Here is a 15,290-nt window from a genome sequence, read left to right on the forward strand (position 1 = left end):
GTCCTCATATATGACTATGGGGCTGTAAGTTCGGGTCAGAAGACTTGCGGCCGGTCCAGAAATCACAATCTATAAACTTTTCAGAAACATTCCTGGTAATTATTGTACTTTTTGGCGGTGATCCCTGCCGTATACCCTCCGCCGCCCAGTGCACGGCGTTATCAGCCATTCCTTTTTTTTTTTTTCTCTTTCAGTCAATCGTATCTGCGGATATGGATGTAAACCAGATCGATGCCTTTCTGACGGCACAGACTAAAAAACAAGGAGGGATCACTGCTGAACAATCTCTGGTCATTGCTAAATTTTGGAAGAATCACAAGAAGAAGATTCGAGAAAGCGTGATCAATCAGAACAGATGGGAAAACACTCTTAAGGGCCTGAGATGGAGGATAGATGTGAAATCACAGTCCAGTCACATGGACCAGGTCAGCAGCTCTGCCGCCATTGTAGAGATGGAGATAGGAGCAAAGGACAAGGTAAGAAGCGCGTGTCGTCAGTGGCAGCTGCAGCCAGTCATTACTGCGTGCTACATCTGGATATTTCCACCAGACTTGTGTCTTATCACTGTCTATTATCCCGTCCTCCGCTGCTTACCAGCTGCTTTCCTTTATTACCTGTTTAGTGTTTGCTTTGTGCTGTTTGCTGTGTACTTATTATTTTACAATGGATTGTGTTAGCAGCAAACACATGAAGAGTTTTCCCATTAAATGGGATTATTCTGGTAAGAAGAGACTATCACCTATCCACAGGACAGGTGATAACTTCTAACTCCATGGAGGTCTGTTCACCGAGACCCCTACTATTCTCAAAAAGGGACAGTGGTCGAGCGTGCACATTTCTGCTCTACTCATTTCTCTACAAGATGTTTCAGCAGTCGGACCTCCGCCAATCTAGAGGTTATCGCCTATGCTGTGGGTACAGGATAACTTTATTACTATAATGGGGAATATGGAGCCATTTTTGTTTTCCTGAAATGTTTCCATACCAGTCAAACCTTTAAAGAAGTTCTCCGACTTTTTATTCCTCATCTCTGCACCACCCTCCTGAGTACTTATCACAATCTGCACTTCTTATATGTAGTGCAATTATTTCCATGCCCTTCAAACCCCTGTTTTCTTCTCTTCAGACTCGATCTTGAATTTCAGTTTTCACTCTGCTTCATTCTCCTCTGTGCTCTGCTATCAATCCTTTCACTCTGCTTCATTCTCCTCTGTGCTCTGCTATCAATCCTTTCACTCTGCTTCATTCTCCTCTGTGCTCTGCAATAAATCACTGATGCATCAGTCCAGCATCACACGATCAGCTAGAGCCAGTACAATCTCTGTCTGCTGTGGTAACAGTGTGATTTAATCTCTCCTCTATATTCTCCTATAATGTATTTTATTCTAACTGTATGACTGGAGCTGTGTAATCATAATCATAAACGGTGATATATGATCATTAACTATATGTTTTTCCTCCCACCTCCTCCACCTGTTGAGAAAATGTGTGGTATATTCAATGCAATTGCATCACACAGGGTCAGATCTGTTGATTGAGATAGTGACCCCCCCACACACCCTGTAAAGAACATAGGTCATGTGATCTCATGGGGACCCCCTGAGAAGTACATGGCTTTAACAGCATGCAGGTGCCCTTCATATGTACAAACTTTCCGCAATTGATGCTATAGCGGATCTGTGGCAAATCAGTGTCTATATGTCACGGGTGTGTCGCCACGAAGATCGTCACGATTACACAGCCTGACTTCTCGTAGCTGACTTTTTGGTGCTTTGTGTTTTCGGCAGTGAGGGAGTTAATTCTCTCTCTCTCTGTGCTAGACGAGGTCCAGCCTCGCCCAGCTGCAATCAATGCTGCTGTAGTGAGTCTCCTTCAAATGCCTGCTGGTCTGTTTGGGAAGTGTCTGTGAAAGCATTTCATACAGACTTACAGAGCGGATCGTGGTATTTGGAGTTTCTGAGATAAGTGTATTTGGAGTCTTTTTTCCCTTCCTCGCTTTATCATTTATCTCCTTTCCCGTTGGTGTTCCCTCTGTTGTAGTTGTGTAGTTTTTGTATGCAAGGTGGTTTTGGTTTTTCCCTTGTACTGTCTCGTTCGTCTAAGTACTGTGTGTGGGCATATTATTACTTGTCCTCTTTTGTTGTGATCGGGGTCCTTCTCAGGACTAGATTACTTAGGTGCAGGGATCCTCAGGAGGTAGGGGTTACGCTGGCGGCCTGGACCTCTGTACCTTTAACAGTACCTCCAGGTTGAGGGATTAGTCAGGGCCCCAGCTTAGGGTCAGCTTAGGCCCCCTACCTCCAGTATACAGAGACAGCGTGACATTTTCACCGACCCACTTAGTTTTTCTCCAGCTACCATGGATCCAGTAGCCGGTCTAGCTCGGCAGTTGCAGAGTTTGTCCATGGAGCTGGCGGACGTTAGGTCCAAGGTTTTGCATCCTCAGGAGCAAGCCGGACCAGAACCTAAAGTAGCTCTCCCTGACAGGTTCACTGGGGGGCGGGACAAGTTTTTTGTTTTCCGGGAGGCATGCAAATTGTACTTTCGGCTGCGGCCTCGGTCATCGGGGAGTGAAGAACAAAGGGTGGGAATTGTCATCTCGCTCCTACAAGGGGACCCACAATCTTGGGCGTTCTCTCTTCCCCCGGGCTCCCCGGCTCTCCAGTCAGTGGATAGGTTTTTCGCTGCTCTGGGACTCGTATATGATGACCCAGATCGGATCTCCCTTGCTGAGTCTAAGTTACGTAGGATCCAGCAGGGAGATCGTCCGGCAGAGGAATTCTGTTCGGAGTTCCGTAGGTGGGCCACGGACACCCAGTGGAATGACCCGGCTCTTAGGAGCCAGTTTTGTCAAGGTTTATCCGACAAATTACAGGATGTGTTGGCACAGTATGACTCTCCCGCGTCACTGGAAGCCGCTATGGCCCTGGCTATTCGCGTTGACAGACGGCTTCGGGAGAGGTGCGGGATAACTCGACCCCCTGTGATGACTCCACCTCCTACAAGGTCCCCTCATATGGTGGTTCCCCTGGTCAGTCCAGAGGAGCCTATGCAATTAGGAGGGACATCATTTCGGGGGAGGGGACCGGTGGTGCGCCATAAGACAGGAAGGTGTTTCTTCTGCGGGAGAAAGGGACATTTTATTGGGGGGTGTCCATCCCGTCCCTTGCAGAGTGAAGAGTCGTCGGAAAACTGTTGATCCCAGGTTGTGTGGTGGACGGCAATCTGGGAGTAGGTATTTCGTCCCTAGGTTCGTCTCAGTTTCTCGTACCGGCGGAGGTGGTGGTGGGTACGAGAACTGAGAGGATATCTGTTCTTCTGGATAGTGGGGCCGGGGCTAATCTGGTTGATGCTCGGTTTTCCCGGGTTCAAGGTATGCGATTGAGTGAGTTGGCTAAACCCATCCCCATATTCTCGATCGATGCCAGGCCTCTCGGTCAGGGAAGTTTTTTGCAAGCTGTGCATGACGTAAAACTTCAAGTGGGGGCGATACATAAAGAACTGTTGTCTTGCTACGTGTTGGAGGGTCTTCCCACTCCTATAGTGTTGGGCCTTCCTTGGTTAACTAAGCATAACCCGGTTATTAATTGGCAAACCAGAGAGATAAGCCAATGGAGTAAATTCTGTAATAAAAACTGCATGAACACGGTCATCGGTGCGGTTACTCCTTGGGTCTTACCTCCATTTCTGGCGGACTTTGAGGATGTATTCTCGGAGAAAGGGTGTCAGGAACTACCTCCTCATCGCGAGTATGACTGTTCTGTAAAATTGCTCCCTGAGGCCAAGTTACCTAAAGCTAGGTTGTATAACCTTTCTGGTCCTGAGAGGCAGGCCATGAAGGATTATATTTCAGAAAGTCTGGCTAAGGGGCATATTAGACCTTCATCTTCACCGGTGGCTGCGGGGTTCTTCTTTGTTAAGAAGAAAGATGGAGGCCTACGCCCTTGCCTGGATTTCCGTGAACTTAATCGGATTACGGTCCGAGATCCGTATCCACTCCCACTTATTCCCGATCTCTTTAATCAGATCGTGGGCGCCAAATGGTTCTCGAAGTTGGATCTCAGGGGGGCGTACAATCTGATTAGGATGAAGGAGGGGGATGAGTGGAAGACGGCGTTTAACACTCCGGAGGGGCATTATGAGAACCTTGTCATGCCATTCGGTCTGACTAATGCCCCGGCGGTGTTCCAACACTTTGTTAATGACATTTTTCGCCGCCTGGTGGGACAGTTTGTTGTCATATATCTGGATGATATCTTAATTTACTCGCCGGATCTGGTGTCTCATCAGGAGCACGTTAGGCAGGTGTTACAGATCTTGCGGGATAATAAACTGTATGCCAAATGGGAAAAGTGTGTGTTCGCCGTACAGGAACTCCAGTTTTTAGGCTTCCTGGTTTCAGCGTCCGGTTTTCGTATGGACCCTGGGAAAGTGCGGGCAGTTCTTGAGTGGGATCGGCCAGAGAATCTTAAGGCACTACAACGTTTCCTGGGGTTTGCTAATTATTACCGGAAGTTCATTCGTAATTTCTCGTCCATGGTTAAGCCTCTCACAGACATGACTAAAAAGGGGACGGATTTTTCTAGGTGGTCTGACAAGGCTTGTCAAGCATTCTCCTCCTTGAAAAAATGTTTTGCCTCGGCACCCATACTCATTCAACCTGATGCGTCACAGCCATTCATTGTAGAGGTAGACGCTTCCGAGGTAGGGGTGGGAGCAGTATTGTCACAAGGTTCGTCCCCTGGTAAGTGGCATCCGTGCGCCTTTTTCTCTAAAAAATTGTCGTCCGCTGAGAGGAATTACGATGTCGGCAATAGGGAACTCTTGGCCATTAAGTTAGCTTTTGAGGAGTGGCGCCATTTTTTGGAGGGGGCAGTCCATCCGGTCACCGTCATCACCGATCACAAGAACCTGCTATATCTGGAGTCCGCGAAACGTCTGAATCCCAGACAAGCTAGGCGGTCATTGTTTTTTACCAGGTTTAATTTTGTCGTTACATATCGTCCTGGGTCAAAAAATGTAAAGGCGGATGCCTTATCTCGCAGTTTCCCTGGGGCCGGGAATACGGACGACCCGATTCCTATCCTTCAGGAGGGGGTGGTGGTTTCGGCTGTATGCTCTGAGCTGGAGGAGGAGGTATTGGAGGCTCAGGGGGACGCCCCTGTTGGACCTCCGGGGAGACTGTTTGTTCCAGATCAGTTGCGACAAAAGGTGATCGAGGCACACCATAACTCAGTTTTGGCAGGACACCCGGGGAGTAAAGCAACTGTGGATCTCCTCTCGCGTCGATTTTGGTGGCCTAACTTACATAAGGAGGTGGTAACTTTTGTCGCGTCCTGTGGGGTTTGTGCGCGCTCTAAGACCTCACATACCCGTCCGTCTGGGGCCCTCTTACCTTTGAAGATCCCGGAGCGTCCTTGGACTCATCTGTCTATGGACTTTATTACGGACCTCCCTCCGTCTTCGGGTAAAACGGTCATACTCGTTGTAGTGGACAGGTTCAGCAAGATGGCACATTTTATCGCTCTTCCGGCTCTCCCTAATGCTAAAACTCTTGCGCAGGTGTTCATTGGGGAGATTGTGAGGCTTCACGGGGTACCCTCCGATGTGGTGTCTGATCGGGGGTCTCAGTTTGTGTCCAAGTTCTGGAAGGCGTTTTGTGCACGGCGGGGGATGCATTTATCGTTCTCATCGGCTTTTCATCCTCAGACCAATGGTCAGACGGAACGTATGAACCAGAGCTTGGAGACATATCTCCGGTGTTTTGTGTCAGAGAACCAGGAGGACTGGGCTTCTTTCTTACCTCTGGCAGAGTTTGCTCTTAATAATAGGCGGAGCGAGTCCACTGGTAAGTCCCCGTTTTTTGGGGCATATGGTTTTCACCCCCAGTTTTGTACTTTCAGTAGGGGGGGCTCTTCGGGGGTTCCTGAGGAGGAACGATTTTCCTCATCACTCGCTTCAGTATGGAGAGGGGTGCTGAAGAATCTGAATACTATGGGGAACCGATACAAACGTATGGCTGATAGGAGGAGAGTGTCTGGTCCGGACCTAAGTGTGAACGATCGGGTATGGTTGTCTACCAGGAATATAAAACTTAAGGTTCCCTCCTGGAAACTGGGTCCCAGGTTCATCGGGCCGTACAGGATCAGTTCTATAATTAATCCGGTGGCATTCCGTCTTGACCTCCCCCCTACGTTTAAAATTCACAACGTGTTCCACAGATCGTTGCTTAAGAGGTATGTGGCGCCGGTGGTACCGTCACGTTTACCTCCCCCTCCAGTGGTGGTCAATGGTAACTTGGAGTTCCAGGTATCAAGGGTCATCGATTCACGTTTTAATCGCCGGTCCCTTCAGTACCTGGTTCATTGGAAAGGGTATGGTCCTGAGGAGAGGATGTGGGTTCCTGCGTCGGATATTAACGCAGACCGATTAGTTCGGGCCTTCCACACGACTCACCCGGATAAACCTGGCCCTGAGGGTCCGGAGGCCCCTCGTAGAAGGGGGGGTACTGTCACGGGTGTGTCGCCACGAAGATCGTCACGATTACACAGCCTGACTTCTCGCAGCTGACTTTTTGGTGCTTTGGGTTTTCGGCAGTGAGGAAGTTAATTCTCTCTCTCTCTGTGCTAGACGAGGTCCAGCCTCGCCCAGCTGCAATCAATGCTGCTGTAGTGAGTCTCCTTCAAATGCCTGCTGGTCTGTTTGGGAAGTGTCTGTGAAAGCATTTCATACAGACTTACAGAGCGGATCGTGGTATTTGGAGTTTCTGAGATAAGTGTATTTGGAGTCTTTTTTCCCTTCCTCGCTTTATCATTTATCTCCTTTCCCGTTGGTGTTCCCTCTGTTGTAGTTGTGTAGTTTTTGTATGCAAGGTGGTTTTGGTTTTTCCCTTGTACTGTCTCGTTCGTCTAAGTACTGTGTGTGGGCATATTATTACTTGTCCTCTTTTGTTGTGATCGGGGTCCTTCTCAGGACTAGATTACTTAGGTGCAGGGATCCTCAGGAGGTAGGGGTTACGCTGGCGGCCTGGACCTCTGTACCTTTAACAGTACCTCCAGGTTGAGGGATTAGTCAGGGCCCCAGCTTAGGGTCAGCTTAGGCCCCCTACCTCCAGTATACAGAGACAGCGTGACACTATATCTACATAGGTTACATGCTGAAAATTGTGGATTTGGTGCGTAATTGCCATGGATTTACTATTCATAGCAAAGAATTAAATCCAATGTCTCACATTAATTGGCATCGCGGGAGACAAACCTGATCACAAATAAAACACAATCGCATGAATTAGGTACGTGCAGCCGCGGTGCCAATTATCAAGGACAATAAAAAATGTCTGATGAGCAGGAAATTGTTACTGACTGTTCACTCTTCCTGTGTTCAATGCAAGGAAGTCATCCACACCTATCGCATCAAAAACATTTCCAAAGGGAATTTACTAGGCATTGTAGCGAAAGGGGAAAAAGTTTTCAGGCACTTATTCTACTTTTAGTCTAAGGGGTAACATTTCTCCTTATGCAAAGTGACATGCCAGGGTAAGGAGGCTTATAAGCCATGCAATGCTCCTATGGGAAATTAAATATGCAAATTCTCTTCAGAAAGGAAGTAGACTTGAACTCTATTGGAAGTAGCAAATACTAAAAGTTAGTATTGACCCTTTAACGAGCTTTGCCACAAGACTTAAGATAAAAGCCAAACCAGATTCTCAGTATGTAGACACGTGTTTTGAGGTGTTGCCCCTCCTGAGTGCATGGCATGAGATCTGATTTTTTTTTGCATGAGACCTATAAGCCTCCTTGCCCTGGCATGTCAGGCTTCTCGCTCTCCATAAGGAGAAACGTTACCTCTTAGACTGCAGTCATGCTTTGCTCTGATGAGGGGCAACACCCTGAAACGCGTGTCTGTATACTGAGATTCTGGTTTGGCTTTTATCCTAAAAAAGCAAGGCTTGATAATAATGGGATTATAGAGTCAAAACTACGATCCATAACAATGTGTACCTAGCATGGTATAGGATATGTTAAAATATAACTTTTAATGATAGTGTAATAAAAAAAGGGCCACAGGCTCAATAAAACCAGACAATTAGACATAAAAAGACCAATAAACGACACACATACATAGAAGTCACAATAACCACGGGGGTAAGGGTAAAATTGCCCAATATTGCAACCTCCCGGCTGTAAGGCAGTGACAAATAAATATTTGAGAAAAGAACAGTCTCACCAGAGGTTGGAGTATTGTCCTACTCAAAAGGAGGATCCCCAGTTATCTGGTTACTTCATCCAGAGAGGCGCCATCCAGGAGGAGAGATATAGACAGATGGGGGTGGGGGGAGAGCTACCCACACATTACCCATAAACAATCTCTCATATATAAAGTGGATGTGTCAGGGATCTATTGCACATATCCCAAAATATTTCCCATTCCCTACGCGTTTCATAAATCACTCATCAGGGGATAGTGAGAAGATAAGGGACCGCTGTATAAAAACAGCATAATAAAGTTTCCCAGAAAAAGATATATAGGGAAGTTACATGTGCTAAATGCTCAAATAATCGGTGGCGTTTTATTTGCTCACATTTTGGCGCCAAATACCCAAACAAACCGTCACTACCGGTGCGCAATATGACGCACCGGGGCGTTCATGTGATCAAGCAAGAGACCCAGGTAATAGCCAAATGAAGCACTCCAAGCTGGAACGCATTGCTGATCAAAGCAGAACCGGAAGGGGCGGAGCCAACATATCACATCCGGTCTACTGCGCTCCAGCGTGGAACGCATAGGTGAAATGTCGCGCAGCAGACAAAAGCGTCGCGTCACTTCCGGAGCGCCTTGTGGCATTCTCCGTACCAAAACATCAGCAAAGCAATGCGTTATCAAGGTGGAAACCAGAACACTAAAGCCGGCCCACCGCACTCCAGAGTGGGAGCGCACCCACACAATTCTCCCATAATGTGGGGGAAGGCGCAGACAATATGAACCTGCGCTCTATAACATTTATTCATATATTCACTTAAATGAGGTGCCATTACCATAGTAACCACCGCTAGGGGTGGTAAAAGAAAAAAGAGAGCACAAAATAAATACAATAAGGATATCAATTTATGTCCATGAATATGGTTATTATATCAATCAGTAAAATGCAAAGTTGATCATCAAAAGGATATAAAAAAAGTTTATAGGTGAAAATAGCGATGCTATATCGTTACAAAAGCACCCTAGTCATTTAGATCAATAGAGTCCTGCACCCCAAGATATATCACTTACAGGGGAGGACAAGGTAATTTTTAACATGGTAATTAAGGCAGGCCAGTTGGTCAAGGGTCATGAGTAGTCACAGATATTGATAATCGAAAAAATGTATATAAGGTTCAATGTAAAATTGGCAGGCATTAAGATGGACAGACCAAATAGGAAGATGGAAAGAGAAAAGGGAGACCCTAGAGTGCCCTAGTTCAACTGTTCTGACCACCTACCTAACAGCGGAGGTTGGCACCCTAGGGGAAAACGAGAATGGCGCCCCTGCTCCTCGGCGGCTTTCCCTAGGTATCCCTAATAGTCCCTAGGGTAAAGGAAGCTAGATTAAAGGAAACAGCCAAATGTTAAGGTCTCAATAAGGCCAAGTGGGGATTGGGTTTTGAGACAAAAAATCCACCTAGTCTCACATTGAAGGATTTGTTTGTCCCAATTGCCACCCCGTAGGGGAATATCAACCCTGTCAATCCCCATAAAGGACAACAAGGAGTCATCACCCCCATGTGTTATATTAATGTGCCTCGCAAGGGGGGTGTCCCTTTTATTGGTGATGTCTCTCAAATGTTCCCCTATTCTTCTTCGTAATTCACGGGTGGTCTTTCCTGTATATTCTAAACCACAATTACAAGTAGCTTTGTAAATTACTCCTTTCGTGCAACAATTAATAAAGGAGCGGATAGTGTACTCTTTTCCTGTAACATTGCTTGTAAATTTCTTCCCTGTCTTCAAGACCCGGCAGGCAATGCAACCACTACATCTGTAACAGCCCTTAATATTGTCAGATGTGAGCCAAGTAGATTGGCAAGGGGGAATAAAATGACTATGCACTAATCTGTCCCCAATAGAGCGGCCTCTATTGAAGGTAACACGAGGGTGTAAGCCGATCAAGTCTCCAATATCAGTGTCCATCTTTAATACTTGCCAATGTTTCTGTAATATCGAACGAACCTTCTGCGAACTTCTGTGACTATTCATGACCCTTGACCAACTGGCCTGCCTTAATTGCCACGTTAAAAATACCTTGTCCTCCCCTGTAAGTGATATATATTGGGGTGCATGACTCTATTGATCTAAATGACTAGGGTGCTTTTGTAACGATATAGCATCGCTATTTTCACCTACAAACTTTTTTATATCCTTTTTGATGATCAATTTTGCATTTTACTGATTGATATAATAACCATATTCATGGACATAAATTGATATCCTTATTGGATTTATTTTGTGCTCTCTTTTTTCTTTTACCACCCCTAGCGGTGGTTACTATGGTAATGGCACCTCATTTAAGTGAATATATGAATAAATGTTATAGAGCGCAGGTTCATATTGTCTGCGCCTTCCCCCACATTATGGGAGAATTGTGTGGGTGCGCCCCCACTCTGGAGTGCGGTGGGCCGGCTTTAGTGTTCTGGTTTCCACCTTGATAACGCATTGCTTTGCTGATGTTTTGTTACGGAGAATGCCACAAGGCGCTCCGGAAGTGACGCGGCGCTTTTGTCTGCTGCGCGACATTTCACCTATGCGTTCCACGCTGGAGCGCAGTAGACCGGATGTGATATGTTGGCTCTGCCTCTTCCAGTTCCGTTTTGACCAGCAATGCGTAGTGATGGCTTGTTTGGGTATTTGGCGCCAAAAGTGAGCATATAAAATGCCACCGATTATTTGAGCATTTAGCACATGTAACTTCCCTATATATCTTTTTCTGGGAAACTTTATTATGCTGTTTTTATACAGCGGTCCCTTATCTTCTCACTATCCCCTGATGAGTGATTTATGAAACGCGTAGGGAATGGGAAATATTTTGGGATATGTGCAATAGATCCCTGACACATCCACTTTATATATGAGAGATTGTTTATGGGTAATGTGTGGGTAGCTCTCCCCCCACCCCCATCTGTCTATATCTCTCCTCCTGGATGGCGCCTCTCTGGATGAAGTAACCAGATAACTGGGGATCCTCCTTTTGAGTAGGACAATACTCCAACCTCTGGTGAGACTGTTCTTTTCTCAAATATTTATTTGTCACTGCCTTACAGCCGGGAGGTTGCAATATTGGGCAATTTTACCCTTACCCCCGTGGTTATTGTGACTTCTATGTATGTGTGTCGTTTATTGGTCTTTTTATGTCTAATTGTCTGGTTTTATTGAGCCTGTGGCCCTTTTTTTATTACACTATCATTAAAAATTGATAATAATGGGCCCCACATAGTCCCCCATACAGAATAATGGGCCCCACATAGTCCCCCGTACGGAATAATGGGCCCCACATTGTCCCCCGCATGGAATAATGGGCCCCACATAGTCCCCCGTACGGAATAATGGGCCCCACATAGTCCCCCGTACGGAATAATGGGCCCCACATAGTCCCCCGTACGGAATAATGGGCCCCACATAGTCCCCCGTACGGAATAATGGGCCCCACATTGTCCCCCGTACGGAATAATGGGCCCCACATTGTCCCCCGTACGGAATAATGGGCCCCACATTGTCCCCCGTATGGAATAATGGGCCCCACATAGGGGTGGTGTTTCTGGTGTCGCGGGCCAAATAACACCACAATGCGGGCCAGATTTAGCCCACGGACCACAGTTTGACATATATGATATACGGTAGGTGATGCAAACGTATTAAAAGTGTTATCATAGAAGTAAAGGGTTCACTAGAATAGGGGATCACTTACTGCTAACTGGAGTACAACGATTGGGGTTCCCTTTGACCTCAAAAACAGGCTTGTGTAAATTGATGCACACATCTCCTCCATTTATTCCTGGAGATGGCGGCATACAGCACTCGGCTATTTCTGGCTGTCCCTTAGAGAATGAATAGAGTCGAAGTGCGCATGCTTGTCCTCCATTCCATTTGGATGGCGTTCTGGGGTCTAAGCAGTCTGATCCCTAGCAATCGGTAAAGTATACTGTACGCCATCAACACTGTATAACTTCTAAACTTGGCTCAACCCCTTTAAATAGAATATTTTTCTGTTCGGTAAGATAAAATGTGGCAATTTTTTTAATTGGAATAATTGTTACATACTTGTTATGGCGCCCCCTGGTGTTCATCTAACTTCCTCACTGAACATGCACCTGGTGTGCTCAGAAGCTCAGTTTCTGAATGACCCTGAAACAGTCGGTCTTGGGCTATGTTCCCATGATGAGTTTTTCACTCTGCGTAATTTTTGAAAAAATGCAAGTATCCTGTGTTACTTAATGGGTGCAGAAATGCTGCATAAAATCTGCAACATCAAAAACTCACCAAAAAGCTCATTGTGGGAATGTGGCCTTATCGAAATCCTGTAGAGAACAAGGGGTTAATCTCCTTTTTAATCTGTCTCATTATCTGCTGATAACTGACTGAATCCCTAAAGGCCCCGTCACACATAACGAGATCGCTAGCGAGATCGCTGATGAGTCACGGTTTGGTGACGCAATAGCGATCTCGCTAGCGATCTCGTTATGTCTGACAGGTAGCAACGATCAGGCCCCTGCTGTGAGATCGCTGATCGTTACAAAGCTTCCTGGACCATTCCTGGGTCGTTGCGCTCCCGCTGGGCAGTGTGCATCGCTGTATTTGACACCTTGTCAACGACCTCGCTAGCGATTCAGAACTGAGACACATTGAGGTGCATAAATTGGACTTTTCTGCGTTCATCGTCCCTGATTGGTGGTCGCTACTGCGTCCTTGTTTTTTCAGATCCCACCAGCGTTCTCCGGCTGTGACTCCACTTTGAACAAATCAGACATCTTTAGCGAAGTAGGTATTGTTTGGGGTCTCAAATGAGTTTCCATTTTTAATTCATTTATAGGACATCTACCAATTATCTGCTATCATTGCTCTTCAGGGAGGGAGGGAGGGCTTGGCTTCTATCTGTATATATATGCTTTTGCATGGGCAGATACTTTAGGGGTCTCGTGCACACACACCCACAAAGCACGTTTTCTGACACGCTGTCGTGGCCAACCGCTTCAGAGTTTTTCATACGCCAATTAACATTAAGCTTAAATCAATAGACTCTGTTCTTTTGGCCTGTTGCACGCTTCAAAACTTTCTTCGTCGACGTGATGCAATTACGTACTGTCCGCCTGGCTTTGTGGACTCTGTGGACCGAGCCAATGGGGAAGTGGAGCTCGGTGAATAGCGTGCAAACGATCCTGCAATTGCAGGCCTTCAACCAGTGGGACATGGCAGAAACACCCATGATGCGAAGACCTGCCGCGACAACTGCTGCCAGTATTTTAACGGTCCTGGTGCCCCGTCACACATAACGAGATCGCTAACGAGATCGCTATTGAAGCCAAGCCCTCCCTCCCTGAAGAGCAATGATAGCAGATAATTGGTAGATGTCCTATAAATGAATTAAAAATGGAAACTCATTTGAGACCCCAAACAATACCTACTTCGCTAAAGATGTCTGATTTGTTCAAAGTGGAGTCACAGCCGGAGAACGCTGGTGGGATCTGAAAAAACAAGGACGCAGTAGCGACCACCAATCAGGGACGACGAACGCAGAAAAGTCCAATTTATGCACCTCAATGTGTCTCAGTTCTGAATCGCTAGCGAGGTCGTTGACAAGGTGTCAAATACAGCGATACACACTGCCCAGCGGGAGCGCAACGACCCAGGAATGGTCCAGGAAGCTTTGTAACGATCAGCGATCTCACAGCAGGGGCCTGATCGTTGCTACCTGTCAGACATAACGAGATCGCTAGCGAGATCGCTATTGCGTCACCAAAACGTGACTCATCAGCGATCTCGCTAGCGATCTTGTTATGTGTGACGGGGCCTTTACAGTCCCACAGGGAACAATGAGGAGGAGGATGGCGACATGGCTCATCTCCTGAGGCACTCAGAAGATTTCTTTATATATTTCTCAGTTTTAGTTGCAATATGAGACAAAAGTAACATTACACAAAATAGGTCAAAAGGAAAGGAGAAAATTAAAGGGGTTGTCCACCTTATCCACGTAAATGTATTTTATTTTTGACTACAAATTATTTTTGTAATTTGGTTTCATTAAACATTTTGTGTTGCACTTTCTATTGCTCGCTGTAGAATGGATTAACTGAGAATACCTCAGTGAGCTCATTCTGCTGGTCTACAGGGAGAGTTTCTAACTCTCTTGTCTGGCTTTTCGAGCTCTTCTCAGCTGTTTTATGACCACAGACTATGTCAAAGTTGAAAGCACAGGGAAACAAAAAATACAGAAAAATCTTTAAATGAGAAGGTGTGTCCAAACTTTTGGTCTGTACTTTATTTCAGTTCTTCAATACAAAAATACAAAAAGTGAAACTCGTATATAGTCATCACAAACAGAGTGATCTATTTCAAGTGTTTATTTCTGGTAATGTTGATGATTATGGCTTACAGCCAATGAAAACACAAGTCATTATCTCAGTAAATTAGAATAATTAACAAAAAATACCTGCAAAGGCTTCCTAAGCGTTTAAAAAGGTCCCTTAGTCTATTTCAGTAGGTTCCACAATCATGGGGAAGACTGCTGACTTGACAGATGTCCAGAAGGCAGTCATTGACACACTCCACAAGGAGGGTAAGCCACAAAAGGTCATTGCTAAAGAAGCTGGCTGTTCAGAGTGATGTATCAAAGAATATTAATGGAAAGCTGAGTGGAAGGAAAAAGTGTGGTAGAAAAAGGTGCACAAGCAACCGGGATAAGCGCAGTCTTGTGCATTTTCTGTATTTTGAGTTCTATTTAAATGCAGTTATTCTTCCTAAGCAATTATAGGTTTTCTATTTCGTCCTTATCTAATGTTCCTTTTTTTGAATAACCGTAGGAAATGATAGTAATGCAGAGATGTGAACATAGTGTGAATATTTTTGTACAGTGTAGATGTTCACTAGAACCTTGGTAAAGATTCCTGGACGTGGCAGACCACGGCACAACGCTTCTGGGTTAGGCCCATGGGCTCGGCCTCGATGATCCCTCGGAGCGCACACTGTAGTTACATGGGCCTGACTGCTGCTCATGTCTATGCTCTTGTGTTGGAGGAGTCTGTCCTGTCGGTCTCATTTTTCCA

At 46.0% G+C, this 15,290-nt stretch overlaps 1 protein-coding gene across 1 annotated transcript in view; it reads left to right on the top strand.

Moving 5' to 3' along the window:
* The window catches only part of COMMD1 (copper metabolism domain containing 1), a 93,417-nt gene that overhangs the window by 12,717 nt on the left and 65,410 nt on the right, over positions 1–15,290 (top strand). The window contains exon 2 of the mRNA XM_073672127.1: positions 195–476. Within this exon, the coding sequence (XP_073528228.1) occupies positions 195–476 (282 nt within the window). The remainder of the gene's footprint in view (positions 1–194; positions 477–15,290) is intronic.

Source organism: Phyllobates terribilis, unplaced genomic scaffold (genome assembly GCF_046119375.1).
Source record: "Phyllobates terribilis strain yellow unplaced genomic scaffold, ASM4611937v1 Scaffold_3__8_contigs__length_932513732, whole genome shotgun sequence".
Classification (NCBI taxonomy): domain Eukaryota; kingdom Metazoa; phylum Chordata; class Amphibia; order Anura; family Dendrobatidae; genus Phyllobates; species Phyllobates terribilis.